The 26,477-nt window shown below is 34.0% G+C and overlaps 2 protein-coding genes and 1 long non-coding RNA gene across 5 annotated transcripts; all 3 read left to right on the top strand.

Moving 5' to 3' along the window:
* Positions 1 to 3,236: 3,236 nt before the first annotated feature.
* LOC132064597 (ankyrin repeat domain-containing protein 2B-like) lies at positions 3,237 to 8,712 on the top strand. Its single transcript, XM_059457632.1, has 9 exons — positions 3,237 to 3,384; positions 3,705 to 3,735; positions 4,600 to 4,751; positions 5,101 to 5,316; positions 5,416 to 5,564; positions 6,817 to 6,982; positions 7,260 to 7,352; positions 8,103 to 8,242; positions 8,364 to 8,712. The coding sequence occupies exons 1-9, from the start codon at positions 3,376 to 3,378 to the stop codon at positions 8,461 to 8,463; spliced, it is 1,056 nt and encodes a 351-aa protein (XP_059313615.1). The 5' UTR covers positions 3,237 to 3,375; the 3' UTR covers positions 8,464 to 8,712.
* Positions 8,713 to 9,497: 785 nt separating this feature from the next.
* On the top strand, positions 9,498 to 14,638 carry LOC132064598 (uncharacterized protein At1g10890). Of its 3 annotated transcripts, none has more exons than XM_059457633.1 (5): positions 9,498 to 9,776; positions 10,110 to 10,301; positions 11,356 to 11,568; positions 13,441 to 13,660; positions 14,082 to 14,638. In XM_059457633.1, the coding sequence occupies exons 2-5, from the start codon at positions 10,150 to 10,152 to the stop codon at positions 14,346 to 14,348; spliced, it is 852 nt and encodes a 283-aa protein (XP_059313616.1). In that variant the 5' UTR covers positions 9,498 to 9,776; positions 10,110 to 10,149; the 3' UTR covers positions 14,349 to 14,638. The 3 variants fall into 3 exon arrangements, with proteins under 3 accessions (XP_059313616.1, XP_059313619.1, XP_059313618.1); XM_059457636.1 differs by lacking the exon at positions 9,498 to 9,776 and adding an exon at positions 11,123 to 11,239 and having other exon boundaries at positions 10,162 to 10,301; XM_059457635.1 differs by lacking the exon at positions 9,498 to 9,776 and having other exon boundaries at positions 10,162 to 11,239.
* Positions 14,639 to 23,652: 9,014 nt separating this feature from the next.
* Positions 23,653 to 24,754, top strand: LOC132062752 (uncharacterized). The gene is made up of 2 exons (XR_009416249.1): positions 23,653 to 24,271; positions 24,408 to 24,754. It is a non-coding gene; the product is annotated as an uncharacterized LOC132062752 (long non-coding RNA).
* The last annotated feature ends 1,723 nt before the right edge of the window (positions 24,755 to 26,477 follow it).

Genomic DNA, 26,477 nt, shown 5'->3' with positions numbered 1-26,477 from the left:
TGTATTTTATTCTTTCATGTTTAATTATTTACTCAAAGTTTTATTTTAATATTATTTGTATTATTTTATGGAAATGTATACTTCATTACTCGATATACACGTGCAACGCACGTGACGCGAAACTAGTATAGTAATAAATATCAATATGATGTTGCCGTATGAACTTATAAACTTTAAATTCTGAATCTCTCTCGATTAATTCTCAAACTAGCTAGCACTTGAGTTCTCGAAGAAAACTGTAATACAGTGAAAGAATTGGAAGCTTCCAACTAAAATAAAGTGTTATATACGATAAGAGGTGAATGGGCATTGTAATATAATTAACAACACCTTCGTATTTTATCAATAAATTAAATATTGATTATTTTTAGATAAAATCAAGAAATTATCCTACGATGCCAAAATTTCATGATAGGAACTCTTTTTTTTTTTTTTTGAAAAGATAGAAAATTAAGCAAGAGCTTCATATCTGATTTAATTAAGAAGAAGAAGAAGAAGAAGAAGAAGATAGAAAATTAAGCAAGAGCTTCATATCTGATTTAATTAAGAAGAAGATGAAGAAGAAGAAGAAGAAGAAGAGAGAATTAATAGAAATAACCGCCCACCAAAAATAACAGTCTGCAAATGTATATTTTTTGTATAGTAGTAATATATAATATTCATAAAATATATATTTTTGATACATAATAGTGTATAACTTTTATTATATTTGCTAGCGAATGTAAATATTTTTCTATCGACTAGCCAAATGTGTAACTTGAAAAAAAAAAAAAAAAAAGGCTTAACTAGCAGGTGGCAGCTCTCATCCGATCCCGAGATCTTCAAAATTGACCTATGATGTAAACAAATGCGCCAGGACGAAAATTTCATTCCGGAATGGTAATAACTCATATGTCACAAGGAGATTTAATTTCATAAAATACAATTTATGAATAAAAAGTGGCATAAAAAGGGTGGATAATTGAAGTCATTTACCAGACTCACTTTTTCTATCCAAAAATTGAAGTTGTTAAAGAGAGGAAGTTCTATTTTTTCATGTGTTTCTTTATAAAGTTAGGATACTTTTATGCATGACGAAAATCCGTTAAGATGATAAACTAAACAGACCATGAAAATATTGGAGAAATTGCATCCTGACCTTGGAAATCTGCTAGCTCGTGTGTATCTCTCTATAAATTTGCACTTAAATTTAATAGAGCCAGAAATCATGAGCTCCAATTAACTATAGTTGTTGGCTTGTAGCTAGTATTATTTTTCAAAACTTCACGAAAAATTGAGGAGTTTGAGAAATCTATTAAAAAATGCCGGAGATTGAATTGCACAATTTAAAATTCCATGAAAAATACTTGGAATTTGAACCGAAGAGCAGAGAGATTAAAAAGCGACTCTTTACTGCAAATAAAGTCTACGCACACTCCCCGCTCCCCATACCTACCTTGTGGAATTTCACTGTATATATTGTTGTTGTCGTCGTCTTTACTGCAAACAAGAAGACATGGACAAAAAGGTCATTATAATTGAGAACTGGTTATTTTTCAATTATAATTAAATCTGAATTATGCAAATGTCTCAATTTAGATTTGGTCTCGATTTTTAAAAGTTATGCAAATATAGAGGCATCAAAAACATTAGGATGTCGTCTAATAATTTCTCACGAGATGTTTCAATTTGAGAGGCCAATCGGCGAAAATTTCTGGAACATTAAAAAGCGGTCCAAAAAGTGACTAGCCCACCCAAAATTCAACGTTTGACAAGTTTCATTTTTTTGCGCGGATTGCCCTTCGTTTGGGGTGGTCTTTAAATTTTACCCCTCAAATTTGTGGTCTTTAAATTTTGCCCTTCATATTTGTGGTCTTTAAGTTTTGCCCTTTGCTTGGAAAGGTGGAAGAATATATGAAGTTCTGGGTTCGAATCCCCGCTCAGGCATAAAATAAAAAAATAATTTCGCAAGGCAGAATTGGGGGAGTGTATGCCGAATCCAGCATACAATCTTTAAGGAAAAGTTAAAGTTATCGGATCCGCATAACTAAACATAACTAAAAGTTCGCCTTTCTCCCGCGGTCACTTTTAGTTAAACACAACTAAAAATCTCCGGATCCGCATAACTAAACATAACTAAAAGTCCGCCCAAAGATATTCACTTGCATTTCTAAGAAAGTATGCCTCGGATCGAGCTTGCATTTTAATCTTCTTATGCGAGATATTGTTCCAACTCACATGCTTAATCTCGTTTACAAATTAACAACAATTAACATAAGTATGAATTCGACTTGAGACAAGCAACCCAAGCGATATGTCCAACTTAACGGAATATAGAGTACTAGATTTTTTCGAATCCGAGCTATTAAATTTAAAGTAACCATAAAACTTTGCGTCCATGATTGAGTTTGTGGTAATTAAGTTATATCCCAAAGAAATTAACAAATCAATATTCGTGATTCGTGTGGATCCTCGTATATATACTTCAAAACCTAACAATAAATTGTTCGAATTAAAGGGAATAGTAGTTAGTATCTCACGTTAATGACAATGGGTTCGTGCCTCGTGGGTGTTTAACAATTAACATCTTGCTATACAATGCAACCCATAATTAGTTTGGAATGACAAATACATATATATGCTTCAAGGCAAAGTCCCCCCCATAAGAGCAAAGTATGCCCCCACCCGCATAAGTTTGATAATTCGTTAACAAATTTATGCGATTGTGGCATACTTTTAATGGCAAACTTGTATGCCGACCCGCATAAATTTGTGAAGGAATTACCAAAGTTATCGGAACGAAGCATACTTATGCCAAGTCTGCCCATGAGGCATAAGTATGCGCGTCCGCATAACTTTGGTAATTCCTTCATGCCGTATGCCGGGATGGGGGCATAGCGAAATTTAAACTGCCTTGCCGCGAATTTTTTTTTAAAATTTTGACTGTGTGGGGTTCGAACCTGGAACCCATGGGGTTTATGCGAAGGGCAAAATTTAAAGATTTCAAATATGAGGGGCAAAATTTAAAGACCACCCTAAAAGAAGGGCAATTCTGCGAATTGCCCGACAAGTTTAGGCCTAATATCCAAGGCCCAAATACGTGAATAGACAGTGGACAAATACAAAAAGCCCAAAGGAAACGAGAATCTGAAGAAAGCATATCGGTGCCGTTCATTTCAAGATTGAGGTGGCCCACTCATTAAATCATCATAAAGAATTTTTTTTTAAAAAAACAAAGGTTTTGTTGATTATTGAAAGTCCATCTGTCATTATTTTATCATCATCTGTGTCATTCACAAAAACCCTTTGATTTCGTGTAACACCCCAAATCTCCCCATCCCTTCAACCCCAAAGATAACCCCATTTTTTAACTCATCTATCTCTCTCTTTGTAGCCATGTCTGAGGTACATCACTTCAATTTCATACCTTCTTTATTATGTTTTATTCAAATCCTATCTTGTTTTGTATCATCAATTGGCTCTTTAATTAGAGATTGGATTTTTCAAATTTGGGGTTTTTGAGATTTCTGTAATACCCTTTTTTTTTAAGGTTTAGTGGGTGTGTATGGATTGCTTTAGCTTTGGTAACAATTCTGTTTTTTTTTTTTTTTTTTTTTTTTTTTTTTTCTATTTTTGTCCTCCTAACATATTTTTGAGTTTTTTTTTTCTTTCTTCTTTTTGGTCTATAGAAGTATAAATTCATATGTTTAATTTTTTTTTTTCAGGGAGAGAAGGCTTTGCCTACTGCATCAAAAGGTATATTTCGTTGCTGTTCTGGTTGATTGATGTAATATTGAATGTGTAATGTGTATATTTGTATGTGGATTTTAGTTTATGTATGAACGTAACACCCAAAAGGGAAATTGTTGACATATGAACAAGTGTGGTGAAATGGGATGATGTGGCTGTAAATGGGATGATGACATTGACATGAGCTGTTTTAGTTATTTAATCGAATTGACTTGTGTTGGAAATGGTTCTTGTAGTGATATTTTTGTCTTTATAAAAGTACTATGATTAGAAATGTATACATGAATGAAGAAGCAATCATTTGAAAAGTTAGGTGTAGTTGGATGCTGTAGAACTTAAGAAAATATTGTGCTACTGATGATTGATTAAAAGTAACATAGAGAAACTGAGTTGACATTTCTACAAATTTGGTTAGGAAGGCATGTCTCAACCTCCAATAATATTACTCTCTTAATTGGTGCATATGACTTTTTTTTAGTCAGTTAATTGGTGTATATGACTTATTAAAGAAACTTGAGTGCACCCATATATTATTCATGCATGCCTCTGTCCAAGCTGGTTGAGGTCGAATATAATATACATGTGGTGCTCTCTCATATATCTATTGGTCAGACATAATACTTGTAGTTGTCTGAATATTTTGGCGCATTTTTTGTCTATATTTTGTTTATTTTTATATTTTATCATGACTTGGAATCATCACATTACTGGTATTGAGCTATAGCTTGTTGTACCTCCTACCAAAGATGAAACTGTATAGCATCATGAGTGCTCTAGAAAGTTGTCTTGATTGTGAGTTTATTTCTGGTAGAAAAAGAAAGTGCAATGTGGAAAACACAGTTTGAAGAAAGTTCAATTATTTTTTTTCAGATGAGAAGTCTGGGACAGCTGAGAATAAAAAATCTGCCGAGTCTTCCTCCACAGAAGCACCATCAGGAGAGGGGAGGACAGCCCCTACTGCTGCGGCTGGAGCTGGGGCTCAAAATCCCTTCGATTTCTCAGCCATGTCTGGACTACTTAATGTACATACGTCTTACTATGCAGAATTAAAGTTTTGTTGTGTTTCAGATATTTTAATTAGTAACAGTAATTAAATATTTAATCTCATTTTGGTTGGATACATGATGTCTGAGATGTGAAAGTACAAATGGTTTACAAAATGCCCTTAACACAAAAACAAAGCTCCAGTACTTGGTGAAAACCTATGGAAATTATATCTTAGTAAAGCAAAATAAAAAAATAAAAAAATTCAATTTACCATTAACTTGTAACCGATAATACTTTTAATTTTCTCTGCTTTTTTTGTCATTTTCTTATTGATAACTCTTTTGGTTTATTTTGCATAATTCTTTTATGGTATGGTTGATGTAGGACCCGAGTATCAAGGAACTAGCAGAGCAGATAGCAAAAGACCCTGCATTTAATCAGATGGCAGAGCAGCTTCAGAAGACCTTTCAAGGTGCGGCAGTGGAAGAACCTGCTGTCCCTAACTTTGATAGCCAACAATATTACTCTACAATGCAACAGGTTATGCAAAATCCTCAATTTATGACCATGGCTGAGCGGCTTGGTAATGCACTGATGCAGGTATCTTTTTGCTTTCATGTTGTATGAAGCACTGTTATTTCTTAGTGCGAAATGATTCTTCTTTGAGTGGTTGATTGGTAAATGATTTCTTTACTTCAGGATCCATCCATGTCTGGCATGCTCGAGAGTTTGTCTAACCCTGCTCAGAAGGAGCAACTTGAAGAACGGATGTCACGCATTAAAGAAGACCCATCCCTGAAACCAATCTTGGAAGAGATAGAGAGCGGAGGACCAGCTGCAATGATGAGGTCATATCTATCCCAATTTATGTGACACTCTTCTTTTTTAGCCAGTCCCAAAAAGAATGACACCTTTATATATTTAGTAACAATTTAACTTCAAACTTCCCATTTTACCCATAATGAGATTATTTTATAGCCACACAAATATCTATGGTTTCTTGTAGATAAGTTTCAAATCCGTTCTTTCTTAAACTCTGTGCCCGGTCAAACACCTTCACATAAATTGGAGTGGAGGGAGTATTTGTTTTAATTTAGGTTGCGTTAACTATTCTCTCCGCATTTCTGGTCAGAACAGAACTTTTGTGATATCTTGTACTTTGTTAAGCATAGGATTTCACTAGCTAATTTAAAGGAATCTATCCAACATTCCAACCTTGGATTTGCAGAATGTATTCAAAGCTTTTTCCTTGTCACATTTTAACTTCTGAAACGAACAGACTGCCACGAAAACTAATTTTGCAGGAGAGCTTTTTCGTCTGCAAGGGTAAGGTGATAAAAATGAACATGTAATAGTTTGATACTTTGATATCCTAAGCTTCCGGAAACAGCCTCTCTACCTCCTAAGGTAGGGGTAAGGTCTGCGTACACTCTATCCTCCCTAGACCCCACTTCGTGGGATTTCACTGGGTAGGTTGTTGTTGTTGTTGATATCCTAAGCTTCTGGATTGAGGTGTATGTGTGTGGGTTGGGTGTGAGACATCTGGTTGGTGGAAATAACAGTGCTTCCTGATATTCAGAAATAAAGAATTCTTAGAAATCAAATTTGCTTTGTGGCTAGATCTTCCATTCTTGATTTTGTATCATTTCTGACTAGAATCAAGAGGAGGATTTCCTTTCGATTGTTCTATCTGCAGCAGCAGAGATAGGGAAAAGTTAGGAGGTGTTTCTATTTGCTTGTTCTGGTTAAGAAGAAAAAAGAGAGTTTTAGAGGCAACTTGAATGAGCACATACCAAATTATTTTGGTTCCATCAGTTTGTTTTGGCATCTCCTGGCTGCATTTGTTGTGTGACTATGCTTTTACGGTGCTCATTGCATACTTATGTATAATATAGGCACTTTTTGTTTGCAAATGTACTGTTTGGCCAAGTAATCACATAAAACTTTAGCTTTGCTGAATTTTATGTTCTGGACTTTTGTCCTTGATCTTTACTATCTGTAATTTTTTCTTTTGATGTGTTATTCTTTTCTTCTTTGGGGGTATTTTTACCTTTTCTTTTGGGGTAATACAACTGTAATTTTTTTCCTTTCTTTTTTCAGGTATTGGAACGATCAAGATGTTCTTAAGAAGATTGGTGAAGCAATGGGTTTTGCTGCTGCAGGAGAGGGTGCTACCTCTTCCGAAGTACCTGGGCCAGATGAAACAGAAGAGGCAAATGAAGATGAATCTATTGTTCATCAGTGTGCTAGTGTTGGTGATGCAGAGGTGGTTTTAAATTCAACTTCTTTTGCTGTTGGTGCTTAATTTAGGGATGTGATAGTTTCATTTTGCAAATTTTTTTCAGAAACTTTTTCTTAAAAATATCCTCCCCTTGTCTGGAAATTACCCTGCTGCCAACTCCGTACAACTGTTCATTTTCTTATATCAGCAAGCCAATTTTGTGTCAATATCCCCATTTTTCTTTAAATCGAATTGTCCCTATGTCCATATTAGAGACTGGTATTATCCATCTAAATACGTAATTGCTTTATGCGAATTACAGGGCTTGAAGGCTGCGCTAGCTGCTGGTTCTGACAAAGATGAAGAAGATTCAGAAGGAAGGACAGCATTGCATTTTGCTTGTGGATACGGCGAGGTAAGAAGTTGATTGATATGATCTTCATAATACTCATGCGCACAAATATGTTCCAGTTTACCATTTTGTATTTCCAGCTTCTAGGTGATCCTATATGCTTTCTTATGGATTTAACAAAGCTTCGAAGATTCCTTTTAGGGGGATTAATTCTTTATAAAGCACCAATTATTTCTCCCTCAGAAATTGTGTACTTTGGAACTCTTTTATTTTTTACTTTTTCTTTTGTTTTAATTCTGACCATTTTTAGTAGTCTTAAAGCTTCTATATGCCCTGATGAAATCCGATCTTCAAAATTACCTTTTCATGCTGGTGATATAGTTTCTTTTCTGCTTGTTTAATATTAGCAATTTAGTCTGGATAGGAACAGTTTTGTCAATGCTGGATATGGTAGCCACACTTGATGGGATGGGCTTGGTATTGAGTTACTACACGATATAATGTTTCTTTTCCTTATAAAACGCTTTTGGAAAGTTCTCTTTTGCTTCAGATTCAGTGTGTTGAAAGCACTATTTTACTTTTTCGGGTTGGGGCGAGGGGCATAATAGCCGTGTCATTTTACGAGCACTCATCAACAGAAAAAGGAATATGAAAAAGTTTCACCATCTACATAAAAGGAAATTTCCACATCGTCAAGATAGGAGGTTTAAGGTTTGATTACATGTTATTTTTGAGAGTATATTACCATTGAAATAAGCCAACGTTTCTCCAAATTTCGTCTTAGTTAAAGTTATGTTCTTTATTTTATTCCAGGTGAAGTGTGCTCAGATCCTTGTTGAAGCTGGGGCAAAGGTTGATGCTTTGGACAAGAACAAGAATACTGCTCTTCACTATGCTGCTGGATATGGCAGGAAGGAATGTGTAGCACTGCTGCTAGAGAATGGAGCCGCTGTGTATGTTTGCTTTTCTACGATCCCGCTGATGTCATCTTCGCCCCACATGTCTCATTATGCCTTATTTTCTCATCTGATGAAGCCTATCTGCTTAACACATGTTTTTTTTTAATTTGTGCAGAACTCTACAAAACTTGGATGGAAAGACACCAATTGATGTTGCGAAACTCAACAACCAGCAGGATGTCCTAAAGCTGCTTGAGAAGGATGCATTTCTGTGAACAGGCAAGGCTGTTGGATCATGTACAATTGAAACTTTTGGATGTCACAGAGTGAGATTCAAGCCACAGTACTTTGAGGAGTTAAGGGATCATATCCATACTTGATGTGTTATCTTTGCCAGTGTATCATTTTACAATTTTATTGTTTTTCTAAGATTGCCTGTTCAAAGTATTTCCTCTGGATGTTTTGTATTTGTAAACATCTTTGCTACCATGTTTACATTAACTGTCCGACAATTTTTTCGCGAACTGTGGCTCGAACTGATATAGTAGGCTTTGTTTGGCTGGTGTAAGAGAGAAATCTAAATATTCTATTTCAGATATGCAACGACCAAAATTAAAAGAGGAAATAGGCAATAGATGAGTTCCCCAAACTTGGAGGACACTAGCCAAGAGAGTTTGTGTGGTGTGTGTGCCAAGGGGGTAGTTTTGCTCATCAAGACGTATGAGTCGGGAAGAAATCATAACATTTTTCTTGTAATACTTTTGGCCCCTGAGGCTTAAGTTATGGTTGTAAAGGCCAATAACTTTTTTCGCTTAGAGTTCAAAATTTTGACCCCAATTTGATAAATTAACATTTTGCCGTCAAAACTTACTAGATCAATTTTTCTATCCCATTCCAAATTTCCAATTTTATGTGGTAACGAGGAGCAAGGTACATTTATCTTTTACGCAACAAAAATAAAAGATCAAACTAAGCAAAATATTGAACCCATTTAAAACCATCATCTTATATAAATGTTAAAACCCATTAAAACAGTCAATAGGTACGGTGAAATGAAAAACAAAATTACCCTAAGTGAGAAATTTCTGAGAGGAAGCGAGGAAGCGTTTCCTGAATTTGTCGAGTTATGGTTATGGAAAAAGAGATAGAAAGTATTCTAATCAACAGATAGCACTTTGATAATAGTAATATATTACCCTATTTTTAATAAAATTGAAAAATTGTACCAATAGACAAATCAACGAGGAAGAGGTCATAATTCATACTAGGTGTTATTAAGTTATACTCCCATACAAGTTCAATTTCCTTTTTCTTTTTCTTTTTTTCTCGAAACCTTTTTCATTGGTATAGTCATCTCTCATCTTCCTTTGCAAGCGACTACATTCATCATCTCTCTCTCTCTGTATTGAACAAGGACCCATTTGGTATTTATACCTTGAAATCATTCAACCGTGAAGCCCAAAATAGAAAGAAAAACAATAGACCCAGATATAATATCTCTCTGTTCTTACTCTCTATTTTAGGGTTTATTTACTCATTCTCAATCGTTATGCCCCGGCAAAGATCCATCTTTTCATTGTTATAACAGGTAATTTTTCAGCTTTCACTTTACCTGAATATCTGTATACCCCTTTTCAATTTCTATATGATTTATTATTAGTGTATCAAGTTTGGTACTTTTAGTTTTTTGTTTAGTCTTAAGTTATAGGTGTTTTTAAACTTGTTTTAGGTAGGTGGATTTTGATTCTTGTTGTTAGTGTTATCATTATTTCGTTTTGGTCTTAAGTTATACTTGTTTTTGGAATTGTTGTGTGTGGGGGTGTGGTTTATGATGCTAGGAATAGATATTTTAATTGGCCTAAGGTCATACACATTTTCTTGAAATTTGTTTGGTGGGTTTTGACTTTGTTTATTGTTACAGGTGAATTTGTGGTTGTTTTGTATAACTAGTTGAAGAAGAGATGGGTAGGGGTAGGGATAGGGATATTTCAAGGTCTAGATCGAAATCGCCGGCATATAGGAGGAGATATTCACGGTCACCATCGCCTGTGGTGCGCAGACATAGCCGCAGAAGCCGGAGAGATAGAAGCAGATCCCCTTATTCTTATAGCAGGTGATACCCATTTACTTAAATTGATGTATGGATTTGACATATATGGATACTGTCCTTATGTTGATATCTCTGATCTGTATGTACAAGGATTTGTTGTTTATTGTTCTAATAAAGCTCTCACATGTGTTTGCTGATTCATTACAGTTTGTTCAGGTATTGTGTACGTGTTTGATTCTTGAAAAAAGTATTGGTTTTTATCTACCATTTATTGGATGGACTTGCCGCGTTGCTCAAAAATGATATTAAGCTGTGGCAGAATTGATGATTGATCATTTTTGCTTGTATTTTAAAGACTTTAAGAGGAACTTCTAGTGACTGCTGCATTCGCATATCTAAGTCGTCCACCTACTGTCTCGTTGTGGATCAATTTCTGAAAGTTACCCCCCACCCCCACCCCCCCAACCCCCTTCCCTCCCCTTTCCGTTGTTTGGATAAAGGGCCTTATTCTTCGTTTCATTTAATCAATTCCCTTCATTGGATATCTAGCTCTGTTCTCAAGCCGGGAGATAGGGGTTGCAGACTTGTTTCGTGCTTCTGCTGTCATTATTGATTTCAATTTGTTCAGAGTGGTATTTACTCATCAGAATCCACTAGCCTTTAAGAGTTTTCAATACCTGTGATCAGCATAGTTAAATCTTTGTGGTCTCTATGTAATATGTCGTATTGTAAGCTGGTGGTTCGCTGTTCAGTTGCAAATTTTAGTCCTCGGTCAGACTGCCATCTGGAATTGTCTACTTTTCTGAAGATATGCATGATCCTAACGAGTAGAGTTAATAAATAGAAACCTAAATGTAATACCCGGTGCAAACTATGTTCTTCAGTGAGGAATTAAAAGAAGTCATGGGTGCCGGTGAGTGTCCATTGGTTGCTCGATTGTGATATTAGCTGTTCCCTATGATAAAAGACGGAGCTCAAGTTTATTCTTTGCAATTCATGAGGTAACTGTACATGCTTTAGTATCTAATTGATTTGGAGGACTGGTTAGTATGTCTGGGGATTTTTATGTTATCTGGTGCCAATACATTTTGCTTAAATGTTAATCATTGTTATACAGAAGACGAAGCCGTTCATTGTCCCCAAGGCGCCATAAAAGCCGTTCTCCAGCCACCAGACGACGTAAGAGTCGCTCTCCAAGGCACCATAGGAGACAAAGAAGTAGGAGTACCTCATTGTCTCCTATTGGTAAATCACCTGTTTCAAGTATCGGATCGAAAGAGCAAAAGGATATCAGTGAAAAAAATAGACTTGATGAAGAGGAGAAGAAAAGGTACTGCTGCATTTGTAAATCTTCTCATTTTCTGAAGCTATTTCTGTCTTATATTTTCCCTTTCTCTCTCTTTCTCATCTTAGAGAAAACTTTGCATTTGTTTAGAGAATCCACCTATAGAGTTAAGTTCTTTTATACACTCTTCAACTTTTAAGCAGACACCTCCAGTTTCTGTACTGTTTTCCTGAAACCAATCGTGAATAGATGAAAGTTTTTTTTAAAGTGCTTACTCTGAGGATATTGGATGGGTTTTTTTTTTTTTTCTGATTTGTTCTAATGGACTTACCTTTGGAGATTACAGGTCAAGATGTCAGTTCCTTAATTGAAAGATTTTTGTTATGAGTCTGATGATGAGGTAGTTTTAGGATATTTTTTTATTGTTATGAGGTAGATGTAGGATTGGATCGTGGAAATTTTGGCATTTACTCCCACTGCTTGAAAATAAGAGGATTTTTATTGTTCTTGAAAGCTCAGCTCTAAAATAAACCTTGTCTACGAGTGTTGAGTATTAGATATTTGTAGAATGTGGTCTAACTTAAATTGTTGTTGTGTAATATGTGTATCCACTATTTAATGTAGCAAGATATTGTAAAGCTTGTATGCTTTACATTTTTATTTATCCTCCCTGTCCATCTTATTCAACATAAAGGCAGTAACGTTCCTTCCGGAGTAAAAGAATTTCGTGAACCAATACCCCAACTGCTTGCCTGAGCTCTTTAACCATGCCTAATGATCTGGGTTTCATTACACTCTTCTTCTTGCTTTTTTATTTCTCATAATAGGTAAATGGCTATAGGGTTGATGGAGTTGAACCTGTCTATGTTGCAAGTGGATTGCAAGTTGCTATAGTACATGTTATAAGGCAGTATAATTCACAGAATGCAGCTGGATCACCAACTTGCAAAACAAAGTGCTGCATGTAATAAGTTATGCTTTTTAATTGGTTCAGCTGTTGCTAAACTATGTGAGAGTGATAAAGAAAGAGAGAAGGAAACTTTGACACCTTGATCTTTGTTTGGTTAGTCTACCGTGCCGCCTATCATGGTCTTAGCTGTCCTTCATTACATCAACAGATGTGGTAACTGCTGGAAGGACAAGTGTGATGCTACATTCATTTGCTAAAACATGAAATTTTCTTACCCATCCTCACAAAAGTTAATAGGATAGACATAATCATGAATGCACTTGGGAATAGGAACATTTGACAAGATTTTACTTGGTAGTCTAGATGGATGATGGTATGTAGCTATTTTCTTCAAACGTTTTGTCGATTTCAAGTTGTCTTGGAGCAAGTTTCTGTACTCCTGCTATGTTCCATTCTGAATCTTGAACACTATCTTGCAATTCAAGCATTGGTCTCAGGCTTCTTGTTGTCACCATTTCTGACTATTTAAGCCTACATGTTGGTAATTTGGGTCATCTATTTTGAAAAGTGGAAATTTTCTACTTATAGTTCTACTTTTGCCATAAAGCTTCATGTATTTTGGTGATTAGCTTTAAAAATTGCTACAGGTTATTTGACATTCTTCTCCACAGGCTTATTTGAAGGAAGTTACTGCTATAGTTCCACTTATTAATTTTGATGATCAATTGGGTGCCTCGTTTATCTACTGTTCACCAGTTTTGATTCTCATTTGTTTGGGCAGAATTCAGGTAGAGGTATGCTATAAAGCAATAACATGTATATTTAGTGCATATGTCAACATGGAGGTCAGTCTTTGTTGTTCCTTTAGTTATACATTAAGGAGGAAAAGGGCAATACTTCACAAGTTAGTTCTCCCTTTATTTTATGAATCTGGGGAACATAAAAGGAATCCTTGCTCTCTGCGTGAATGTTTATCCCGTGTCTAATTTTTGCTTCTTTTCTCTCAGGCGTCAAGAGGAAGCAGAACTAAAATTAATAGAAGAAGAAACTGCAAAAAGAGTTGAAGAAGCAATTAAGAGAAAAGTTGATGAAAGCTTGAACAAGGAGGAGATCAAGCTTGAAATTCGAAGGCGACTAGAAGAAGGTAGAAAGAAACTCGTCAATGAAGTTGCCGCTCAACTTGAAAAAGAGAAGGAAGCTGCTCTTATTGAGTCAAAACATAAGGAGGCAAGTTATTTTTGCTTAATAATCTCTGGTTCTCCTATGTCTTACGTTGCTTTTTCTATATTAGCAGTTAGCATGTATTGTGCCCTTTATACTAAATTTCATGTTTACAGAATCATAGTTCAAATTGCAATTTTAGCAGTCTCATGATGGTTCTTCGTTACATGTATCATGAGCCTGCTACAGTGGTTGGTCTGCTAATAATCCCATTATAAAAGGAAATAATTAAAACACCACAGGAAGCTATATGAAGAGTGGGTTGGGCTGGGAAGGCCAATGACCCCATGATCTCACCCATTTGTTTTGGCATAATCATGGTTTTAGTTTTCTTGAACGTATATTGGCCATGCTCGGCTGCCATATTCTTCATTGAAATTTAATTCAGATTGGCAGTGAAAAGTGACTCTTCTAATTGTTCATGTAGGAACAAGCTCGAAAAGAGAAAGAAGAGTTGGAAAGAATGCTTGAAGAGAAGAGAAGAAAGGTGGAAGAGGCTCAGAGAAGAGAAGCTCTGGAGCAGCAAATGAAGGAAGAGCAGCGTTATAGGGAACTGGAAGAGCTCCAAAGACAGAAAGAAGAGGCTTTGCGAAGGAAGAAACAACAAGAAGAGGAAGAGCGTGCAAATCAAATGAAATTGTTGGGCAAGAACAAATCCAGGCCTAAGTTGTCCTTTGCATTGGGTTTGAAATGATTAATGACTTCGCCTTGTCATTATTATCATTATCATGATTTTGTTTATCATCAAAACAATTGGTTTTTCATTAGAGGTTGGGAAAACCAAAGTTTTGTTGGATACTTTCTTTTTCCTTTTCTTTATGGTCTTCCATTTTTCTGTAATCTGAAGTACTTGCTGAGTATATTTCCTTTGTCGTAGTTTGGCTAATTAATGTACTGTCTTCAACTGTTGTAATTTAAGGGGAACATTTCTAGCAAGTTGTGATATTGTTGTTATAGTTACCAATTGGGCTGGTTGGCTGCGTTTGTTCAGTGTCTTTCCATAGTTACCTGATAAATATACAGAGAATCTAAAACGGAAAGCAAATGTTTGAAGATTTGCTGTTAGAATGTGTAGATGATGACTCAGTGTACATAATGTCATACTGTGCGTGGTATAATAGTGGATGATTAAAAGCATAAATACCAGGTATTTTGTGCTAGCAATAGGGGGTGGCACCAAATGGTGTGGCTCAGCGGTGAATTAGGAGAGTTGGTATTTGTGCTAGTGAAAGGTAGTACGTATCCGACTGGGTTTATTTTGGTTCCTCAAATATAATCATGAGCATATTTAATTCCTTATTTATGGGAGTAGGTTTATTTTGGTCTCTCAAATATAACGCTTAGCATATTTAATCCCCTTAACTATGCTAAAGTGGAGTACTTTGCTTAGCATATTTAATCCCTTAACTATGTTAAAGTGGAGTACTTTTAGTCTCCCTAATAGAACCCGTTGAAAAAGTAACGGTGCTAAACCCATGTGACACTCACGTGACTTGCAAGAGGCTAAACCCGTCGGACAAAAATACTAAACTCATTCGCCTTTCCCCCCAACTTCATATGAAGAAACACTTTACTAGAAAAAGCCCTAGCCTCTCAGTAGAAAGCTTCAATTGGCTGGAAGAAGAAGAAGCTGATTTTTTAAAACAGGCAGAAACTTTATCTAATATATTGAAATTTGCATTCACATGCTTTCGAAAAAAAATGGAGCGGTTCCACCAATTAAGATGATGTATAATAGTTGTTAAAAAGAATTTTGATTTTTTTTAATATTTAACCAAAAAAAAAGAAGTTATATTCACATGCTTCCAAAATAAGTGGAACAGTTCCATCTGTGCTGCCAGATTACCGTTTAAGAGTTGGTTACCAACCATATGATTCAAATATTATGAGTTGGTTTGCTAATATCTTATATGAGTTGCATTTTTTTAAAGAAATGTCATTACTCTGCTTTGCATTTTGTCTGATGGATTTAGCCTCTTACGAGTCAGGTAAGTGTCACAAGGATTTAGCATCGTTACTTTTTAAACTGGTTCTATTAAAGAAACCAAAAGTGCTCCACTTTAGCATAGTTAAGGAATTAAATATGCTTAGCGTTATATTTGAGAGACCAAAATGAACCTACTCCATAGATTAGGGATCAAATATGCTCAGGATTATATTTCAAGGGACCAAAATGAACCTACTCCCATAGATAAGGGATAATTTTAGCCCAAATCTCGTACAGTTAACGTACAAATTGGTTGGAAAAAGAAACCAAAAAAAAAAAAAAAAAGAAAGGACAATAGAATTTTGGGAAAAGGACATATATGGCCGGTCAGCCATAAATAATCCCACCCTGTAGCTCAATTTTTCCCAAACCCAAAATATAGCAATTAAGCTAATCCCATCCATTAGCCAAAACGTAAATAAGACAATTTTTAAATAAAAACCCAAACACAAAAATGTTTGAGGTGATTTTTATATATAATATGTGTCATTTGTATATAAAATATGTATCAGCATCTATACGTAATGTATGTAAAACCCGTATAAAATATGAATCACTAAGGTATGTATCATTTTTGTATATAATATGTATCATTTATGTATATAATGTGTATCAGCACAATCTTAACTGCCCTGTAAAGAATAGAAAATTATATCATTTTTGTATATAATATGTATCATTTTTGTATAGAAAGTGTATATATAATTTCAGCATGTGTATATAAACTGTATCAATCTTGTATAAAAAGTGTATCATACGTATAAAAAATGTATTATAGAAACCGTATCATTGTGGTATATAATATGTATCACTATTGTATATGTTAAAAATAAATATCATATCATTATTGTATAATATGTGTATAATAAATGTATAATTAACGTATAATTTATGTATAATAAATATATGATTAATTCCAAAGATATGTAGATAAAATGTATAATTCTTGTATATAAAGTGTATATATAATTCCAACATATGTATATATCTGTTGACCCTTTAGTGGCGACGTTTTTGTGGTACTAAAAAGTCTTTTTTTTCTTTTTTTTTTTTAAGTGCCGAAATTTGTGGTGTGCCACTGGCATTATTTTGGGCCTACGACCATTTTTTGGCATTAATTTGGGCCGACTGACACCTAGTGGGATTAAGCCCAAACAGTGGTTAAATGTGGGATTAGTTTGGCTGAGTGGACGCACAATGTCCTTTTCCCTAGAATTTTAGTGTTCTTCTGGGGGCAATTTGCAAGATTGGCCTTCGCTGGGGGTAGTCTTTAATTTTTGTCCCTGAAATGGTGGTCTTTAACTTTTGCCCTTCAGGCAGAATTTACATGGACAAAATTTACAAATTTCTACCTTAAGGCAGAATTCTGTCCATGCAAATTCTGCCTTACATGGACAAATTTGCAAAATTTTGCCTGGTGACTTTTTTTTTTTGTTGAACTGGAGTTCGAACCCACAACCTCGGGGTATTAGGCGAAGGACAAAACTTAAAGACCACCAATTTGAATGGTAAAAATTAAAGACCGCCCCAAATGAAGGACAATCCGCGCAAAAAATAAAATAATAAATAAATAAATTCTTCTGGAGCTGCTCTGCATGGATCGTCATCGTTGACCTGGCCCATTGAGCTGTCTCCTTCGCACTCTAATGGGCCAATCTAATTGAAATCAAGTTACTCCATATGAATAAGTTAGGACTTAGGACTAATATCCAGAAACAAGTTTAAATAATAAAAAGGGAAAAAGACCGAAATCATTTAACAAAAATAAAAATTACTAAAAAGTTCTCTGTATTTTCTAATGGCAAAAAGTCTATTAGAGCTAAATTTTCTCCTAAAAAGCATCTGACCCAAAGTAAACGTACTAATATGACTGGTTCATATTTTCAATCTAATTCCTCCTATTTGTATAATTCTTTATTTTCCATTATATTATTTGTTTCGTTAATTGTGCATATATTTCAAGAAGTATATTACAAATGAATACCTTTGAAATACAGTCAAACCTCTCTACAATGACAACGTTTATCCAAAAATTTCATGGCTGCTATAGTGAAGTGTTGTTATGTATATATACTGGCATTTCATGTTTAGATCTCATTTAACTGTTATAAACAAAAGTATACAAAAAATATTTTTCTGTACTCTTTATGTTATAAACGAAAACAAATATTTGTTAATTCTAAAATCTCAATTGATTTTCATATTTCATTAATAAAAATTGCAAAGACTAATAAATTACTAATAAATCCATAACTAGTTGTATTGTACCGATATAAAATAAAAATCTAAGGAACATATGCTTTTAAAATAAATTAATTAATATTTCAAGTTTGACGTAAAAATTATACAATTGTAAGTTATTTCGTAAGTTTTAGTCTCTTAATGATAATAGTTGTTTCGTAAGTTTTAGTCTCTTAATGATAATATAACGATTGAATTGACGAAGATTTTTTTTTCAAACTTTCAGTAAAAGGAAATTCAATAGCTTTCCCTTAAAGGCTAGCTATCTTAGAGCTTTATTTAAAATCAAGCAATAATATTACTAAAATATCTCCAAATCTAATTCAATCAGCTATTTAAATAGCCAAATTGAGATTTTTCTGAGGGCGGAAACGGAAATATACATATAGCGTCGGTTCCTGTCTAAGAACTTAACAGACGACTCTTCTATTTCACCCCAAATAGCATTAGATTGAGGCTCTTCATCAGCAATTTTGTTGTCACCTTCTGCATTCGATGTCTCTTATTCTTTTACTTCAATGAATTGTGCAATAATCTCTTCACCAGTATAAGTTTCAAGGATTGGACATGTTGTATCAAACTCCATATAAGTGGTAGCATCATATGTTTTTTTTTTTTTTTTTTTTTTTTTTTTTTTTTTTTTTTGGGAAAAGACAGCATCCTATGCTTGATTGGTGTTATTAGACGGGATTTGTGCTATAATTTTTTTTTAATTTACCATGTGCATGAATTAATAATGATTAATATAAATATTTTAATATTTTGCAGAGACGGATGCAGGATTTAAATCCTAGGGGTTCAACCTTAAGATTTTTAGTATTGAACCCATTATATCTTTAAAGTTATGGGTTCATATCTACTATTCCCTCTGTTTCAATTTATGTGAACCTATTTCCTTATTAGTCTGTGCCAAAAAGAATGACCTCTTTCTATATTTGGAAACAATTTTATGCAATGATTTACGCCCACAAAAATACATGTCGACTCATTTAACACCACAAGTTTAAAAGTCTTCTCTACTTTCTTAAACTCCGTGCCCAGTCAAATGGGTTCACATAAATTGAAATGGAGGGAGTATTTATTAGAATTTTCATAATTTCTTGCACATAAATTTATACTCTGCATCGAAAGTTAGAGGTTCAATTGAACCCCCATTTATTATGCTAGATACGCCCCTGATATTTTGTATATATATAATATATTTCCTACAAAATATTATTGCACAATATTTGAGTATGACTGTTATAGAGAGGTAATTTTACAAAGAGTGTACCGCTATAATGAGTGTCATTGCTGTTATAGGTAGAATATCACGTTATAGAGAAGTAAAATATAACATGAAAAATTGGTTCCTATGAGAAAATCGTGTTATAGTGAAATGCTATTATAACGAACGCCGCTATTATATAGGCTTGATTGTATATCAATTTCTTGCTTCTGTGTATGTGTATCTATCCAATTAACGCGTCAAACACATTGGGACGAGAAAATAATTGTTTCACAACGGAATTGTTTTTTTTTTCTCATTCAGTGTCCAGTATCGACATGAGGCTTCGATAAATTTAAATTCCCCGCGTAAGACTCATTTTAGTTTTTTAAATCGCTCCATAACAAAATCTTTTTCATACTCAAAATTCGAACTTAAGACCTTTAATTAAGGATAAAAGAACACTATTCATTCCAGCACAACCTTATCAGTATGAACTGTTTTTTTTTTTTTTTTGTTTGTTTGTTATTTTATCCTTTTCATAGTGTTCCAAACTTGCAATAGTGGAATTAAATGTAGAGTTGGGGGTAGAGGTTGAGGGTAGTGAGCTGTCGTAAAAAAATCTGGCAAAAAGATAGCGACACCTCTTATCATTAACTCATTATTACTAATTTCCCCCACTTGGGTCCCACCTTTTTTTTTTTGTCCCAAACATCAACGTTTCCCTGTCTTGTCTGGTCTTAGCCTTGGGCCCCATTTTCCCTCAAATGAAATATTGGGGGACCCACAATTTTAACTAGTCTCTGAATTCTAAACGGAAGGTTGTTGGTGTGGGTACAAACCTGTATTTAATTCGCGTTAAGTTACAAATGGCCTCCCTAAGGGGTAGTCTTTTTTTGGTCTCACTTAATAAATTTTTCAAAATAGCCTCTGCTTTAAAAAATTCGCTATTCAAAACTTTGTTGCACAGCAGTCGTAAGTTATTGATATAAATTAGTTTTGTCTATAAAATAGAAGTTTAAGATAGTTCAAGGTACTTAACATGCTTAATTGATCACTAGTTCTGTATTTAACCAAAAGTTAGAACGTATGCCTGGTGTGACTAATAGAGGCAAAACTTTTGTTCTTATCGGTATAAGTTGCCAGCTTTGTTTTTAATGCGAAGTTTCGCATGATATTTCGATTGAACCGCTTTAATGGACCACAAGTCCTACCTTATAAGCAAAAGCTAGAACTTATGCTTGATGACCAATATAAGTTCTTCCCAATAAATTTATTCAAGTTAAGGTTATTTTTTAATAATTTATTAAGCGGAAACAAAAATTCAAGACCCAACACTTTGAGGGGCACCACACGTTATTTGTGCATGGGTCACTAATTCAGGTAAATATATGGCCCATAACTCTCAGCGCGTGCGATTGTTGTGTTGAAGGTGCGAGTGGTTTTTTAACTATTTGAAATGTTGGGTTTTGATAGAATCGTAATTGGATTTTGGAGTTCCGGGTCCTCCGGTACCGCTGACAAAACCCGAATCATTTTTTTTGGGAGTCAAAAGCAAATTCTGACTTTTATTTTATTTAAATAAAAACCATTGGAGAATGGAGATTGCTTGTTTTTGTGGAACTGCAGCAGCATAAGAGCTTACGTATTGACACTTTCTAATTCAAGAATTTTCTTAAGCTTCTTTTACATGCTGAAAAAGAAATATCATTGTATTTTGAGCTTCCCTCTTCTCCAAAAAGTATATGTCAATTTCTCTATGTTTTTGTCTCTTTGATTTTTATTATAGAAACTTACAACAAAAGAAAAAAAAAAAAAAAAAGAGAAAGATGCAATGTGGCAACGAGATGGATAGGTATACCGGAATTTTATTAGGAGTATATATCTATTGTAAATTTACGTCATGGTATAGATATGTCTCTATGTATGTGCACTCTAGCTAGCTGAAAATAACGGATGTACCTGCACCAACTACTAAAATGGTGGATTTTTCATTTTTGGTACATTATGATATTATTATTGTTATCCAAAACATAATGCATATATCTCTGGTATATATAATTGCATTATTAGTTGCAGGAGTGGGAACAATTTTGAAGTGATTGAAGTATAACTCAAGTGTCTTATATGAGTTTTTATTTGAAGGAATACTAATTCATGTGGATTTGCTATCTTAATAGTAATAGTACTGCTCATATACATCCAAATTATATCCAAGTCGTCACTCAAACCCAATAAAGAAGTGGTATTTTTTCCATACTCCAAAAGATTAAAGAAGCTAACTGGATTTACTCAATCCCATTAATTGTTTCCATTTAATTGATTTAGTAATATATAAAGTTATAATCCATAAAGTTGAGGGTCATTTTTTACTTTTTAAAAAGTTTGACTAGCTTATTTTAAATATTGACTTTGAGATCAAGTAAAATTTATTCCCGTCTGAAATATCACTACAACTTACGGTCAAACCTCTCTATAGTGGCAGCTTTTGTCTGGAAATTTCATGGCTGCTATAGTGAGGTGTTGTTATGCATGTATACTGGCATTCGATATTTAGATCTCATTTAGCTATTATAAACAAAAGTACGCAAACATTTAACTTTTTGTACTTTTTTTGTTATAAACGAAAACAATATACTTATAAATTTTAAAATCTCAATTGATTTTCATATCTCATAAATTAAAAATTGAAAAGGCTAATAAATTACTACTAAATCCTTAACTAGTTGTACCACACAGATAAAGAACTAAAATCTATCTAACATATGCATTTTAAATTAATTGAGAATTTAAATATTTCAAGTTTGACGTCAGAACTCTACAATTGTAGGTTGTTTCGTAAATTCTAGTCTCTTAGTGATAATATACGCTTGAACTGACGAAGAATTTTGTCCAAACTTTCAGCAAAAGGAAATTCAATAGCTTTCCCTTGAAGGTCGTTTGTCTAAGTCTTAACAATTGACTCTTCTATCTCCAAGCCGTGATGATGTAGGTTGAGGTTCTTCATCGACACTTTTGTTGTCACATAATATATTTCTTACAAAATATTATTACACGCTATTTGAGTATGGTACGTATAAAGAGGTAATTTTACAAAGAGTGTACTGCTATAATGGATGTCATTGTTGTTATAGAGAAGTAAAATATAACATGAAAAATCGGTTCCGGAGAAAATCAGGCCGTTATAGTGAAATGTTGTTATAACGAATGACAATTATAGAGAGGTTTAACTGTATTTTGACTTATGAAGAGCTTAATTATGGAAACTACATTTAATATTTTGGCGCTACCTTAACATTATTATGTATGAGTACTAGATTAGGACATGCCTAAGTAATTTGACAGAGAAATCAAACAAATTTGTGTTACTCCACGTAACTTACCGTTCTCATTTAAAGGAAAAGAGAAATAAATGATTCGATCTACAAAATTCGTGGGAACGAATACGAGCTAATTATCTTTATTACTCTGTCTCAATTTATATAACATATTTTCCTTTGAATCTGGCTAAGAAAGAGTGTTAGTTTCCTTTGTGTAAAATAATTTAATATAAAATTTTAAATATTCTTTACGAGATGATTTATAGTTAAACAAATGTATAACTTATTAAAAATTACAAATTTCAAAAGTCTCTATTTCTTAAATTTTGTGCCTAATTAAAAACCAGCACAAGGAAAAAGGGAGTATCTTTTAAGGATCTGCCTACATTTCAGAAGATGACAATGTCGTGACTCATCTACATATTCAAAGAACAGTTAAATGGAATTATGGAAGTCCGGAGGTTAAGCTTCTGAAAATAAAATTTGAAAAAGAGATGTATAAATGTTTACAACAAAATATTAGTGTGAGATATCTGCACCCAGCATTTATAAATATTTTGATTAGTCATTTCAAAATCTATATGAAGAAAATAAATTGAGGAGTTAGTAATCTTGAAACCAACGTTCTCTCATATATACCCCACAGTAATCACAAGTTAATTCATGATTTAAATTTGACGAGCTCGGCCTTTAAAAGTTTATCATTAAATCTATTATACTTTTGAAATCATGAGTTTAAAGTTTATTACTCCACCCGTCCCAAAATAAGGTCACCTCCGCAAAAAAAAAAAAAATTGGCCCAAAATAAGTGTCACCTTAGGAACTCAAGACAAAAATTCGGCAAGTATTTCCAATTATGCCCTTAGCATTAAAGTTGTCCTCTTTGATATTGTCAAATTCTCAAAAAACATCTAATAAATAGGGGTAGTTTAGTAAACTGCACATTTTATTTATTGATTTCTCAATAAACGTGATTTTTACTAAGATGACACTTATTTTGGGACAGGAAAGTAATATTTATTGAAATTTTATGCAGAATATTCATCTACTCTACGTCAAAATGCTATAATTCAATTAATTAAATCCGTAACAAATACTAAAGTTACATCCTCCTCTAACCGTAGCGAGTTTGAATTTTAACAACTTTATTGCTACCTAAGATTTAAAGAAAATAATAGTGAGACATGAGGTGGGGCAATGTGACATATAGAAGCAAACAAAAAATAGAGCCAAGAAAACAGTATATGTTCTTTTCTACAAAATCGGATGGTAAATGAATTAAATAGACTCACCACCCATATAATTACTTTCCTTCTCTTAAATGGAAACAGGAACAACCTACGAGCGTATATCAATAAAACCTAAAATAATACTTACTAAATAATTTTAAAAAATGAGGTGTCATCAGCCTCTATCTCCCCCTATAAATTAGCAGGCTTGGGTTCCTTCTCCGTAGGGTTTTTGAGTACCTAATCATCATATATATATCTCTCTCTTTCTGAAAGCCTCTCAAGGCTGAATTTTTTTTTGTCCCCACACCCCCCCCCCCCCCCCGCCTCAATACGGTGGTGGGTGAAACTAGGTTTAGGGTTATAGTGTTAGATATGATGATGAAGAAGAAATTATAAGGGATATGTGGTGAGTTTGAGGGGAATGTTGTCTGGCTCGACACAGTTACTCTCTATAATATATAGCATTTTTTGTGGTTTTTTCATCTTCTTCTTGATGATGATGATGAAAAAACAGAACATAATCACAAGATAGATGAAACTATATAAGGGAGTGAAGGCGTCGGACCAGGCTTCATTCCTCTCAAACCATATTCTGCTAGTAAACGAAAACGCTAACTCACTCTTTTACGTGTGTGTGACCCTTATATAGTTTTTTTGTTTAAATTAAGATTTTTTGTATGTTTGTTCACCTAAAATCTTGTTCATCGGTTGTGGATGAAACCATGAAAAGAGATTGTGATATCATTTTAACTGTTTTTTTTTCCAGGTGTTCGGCCGTAGCTAGGGTTTCCTTCCAAAAAAAACATGAAAATTACATACAAGAGTGTTTGTTAAGGTTTTTTCGTGCCAGATTTTAACATCATCACCATGAAAGTCACTGCTGCTGCATCTTCTTAGTTTTGGAGAACGTGCTGTTTGTTTAATTTCAAGGGAGGGGTTTGAAAATAGTCTCATATGATAGAGAGAATATTGTGCTCTTTAATTTAATTATTTAGGCCTTTTTATGTAATCAGCAGTGATGCAAATTAATGACTAAGTAATTGTTCAATTTTTTTTTCCTTATTTTATGTCTCATGTAAATCTTGCCAGCAGTAAAATATAGAGAATTTTTAATAGGAGTACTATTTATTTTTTGTTTTATTTTGTACAATAATCGTGTTAGAAGAGCTTAAATGGAACGATATGGTTCAATAACTGACTTCGACCTTAACTTGTTTGTTTGAGATTGATGCGTAGTTAATTATTTCTTTAATAATATATATAACTTTCAGAGAAGGGAGAAAGGGATAAATTGATTTCCATGTTGGTAATTAAGGAGTAGTTGATGGGGGTATAATGTGAGAAGTAGGGTTATGGTTTCTTGTCTGGGAGTAGACCTTTGTTGTTGTAGCATATATGATTAGTGAATGCTTCACTTAAAGTAAAGAAAGATAGAGAAACTTCAAATTCTGTGTTTGAACAGTTTAGGTTTTTATGTAAAGTTTCTTTGAACAAAAACAAAACATCCCTATATATATAGTCCCTAGCTATACTCTGTTCCCCTACCCTTTCACCAGCAATTTTAAGCCTCATAGGAAATTAATTAAAGCAAATCCCTTTTCATCTCTGACAAACATACTCAATTTAAATTCTCGAAAATAAACAAGGAGTACAAAACAAAAACATGTGAAGTGCATTGTATATTGACTTGATTTTGAAAAAACAAAATAGACTTGATTTGGTTAGTTGGTTTAGAAAACCATAATATGTTCAAGTCAGATCAAATGTTAAAAGCTCCAATACTTATATCGGAAAAGGGCCAAATATACCCCTGTACTATTGAAAAAGGGTTAAATATACCATTCGTTATACTTTAGGTCTAAATATACCCCTGCTGTTATACTTTGAGGTCAAATATACCCCTCCTCCGTTAAAAGTATCCAAAGTGGACACAAAATCTGACATGGCACCACGTGGCATGCCAACTCACCACCCAACTCATTTACCCCTCTCTTTTCCTTCTTCACCTACCATTATCATCTCCTCTCCCTTTACAACCACCACCATCATTAGTACCACCATCTCCACCTTCACTCCCTCTAAGAAAACTTAATCCTAATTGATTAAATAAGTTTTGTACCTGTCTCTGTACAAAACTTCTCCAACCTTCCCTTCTCTGTAACAGTAATTCTCATTTTTTCAAAAACAAATACCGAATTACAGAGCTATTAAATTGAATTGAGATTTTCACAAAACACAATTATTAATAGAAGAAATGGAAAAAAAACTTGTTACGACGAACTCTCATGCTCTTCAATCACACTCTCATGCTCAGTACCAGATCCTTCAACATCCCATTCAAGGTTTTGCCTTTTCAACACTATATTTGGGGTTTACTGAAATTGTTTTGTTGGCTTAAAGTTGGAATATCAGTGGCCTGAGTTCATTGGGGTTTTCTTTAATCAATTAGGATTAAGTTTTGTGTTAGTACATTTACTTATGCTCTTTTTTCTTAGAGGGAGTGAAGGTGGAGATGGTGGTACTAATGGTGGTGGTGGTTGTGAAGGGAGAGGAGATGGTAATGGTGGATGAAAAAGGCGAAAGAGAGGGGTAAATGAATTGAGTGGTGAGGTGGCATGCCACGTGGTGCCACGTCATCGAATTGTTAGTGCCACGTCAGATTTGGTGTCCACTTTGGATAATTTTAACGGAGGAGGGGTATATTTGATCTCAAAGTATAACAGCAGGGGTATATTTAGACCTAAAGTATAACGAAGGGTCTATTTAACCCTTTTTCAATAGTACAGGAGTATATTTGGCCCTTTTCCGTACTTATATTGGCAATATAAGTTTTATG

This window comes from Lycium ferocissimum, chromosome 7 (genome assembly GCF_029784015.1).
Source record: "Lycium ferocissimum isolate CSIRO_LF1 chromosome 7, AGI_CSIRO_Lferr_CH_V1, whole genome shotgun sequence".
NCBI classification, from domain to species: domain Eukaryota; kingdom Viridiplantae; phylum Streptophyta; class Magnoliopsida; order Solanales; family Solanaceae; genus Lycium; species Lycium ferocissimum.
This window is presented reverse-complemented; position numbering and strand designations above follow the sequence as displayed.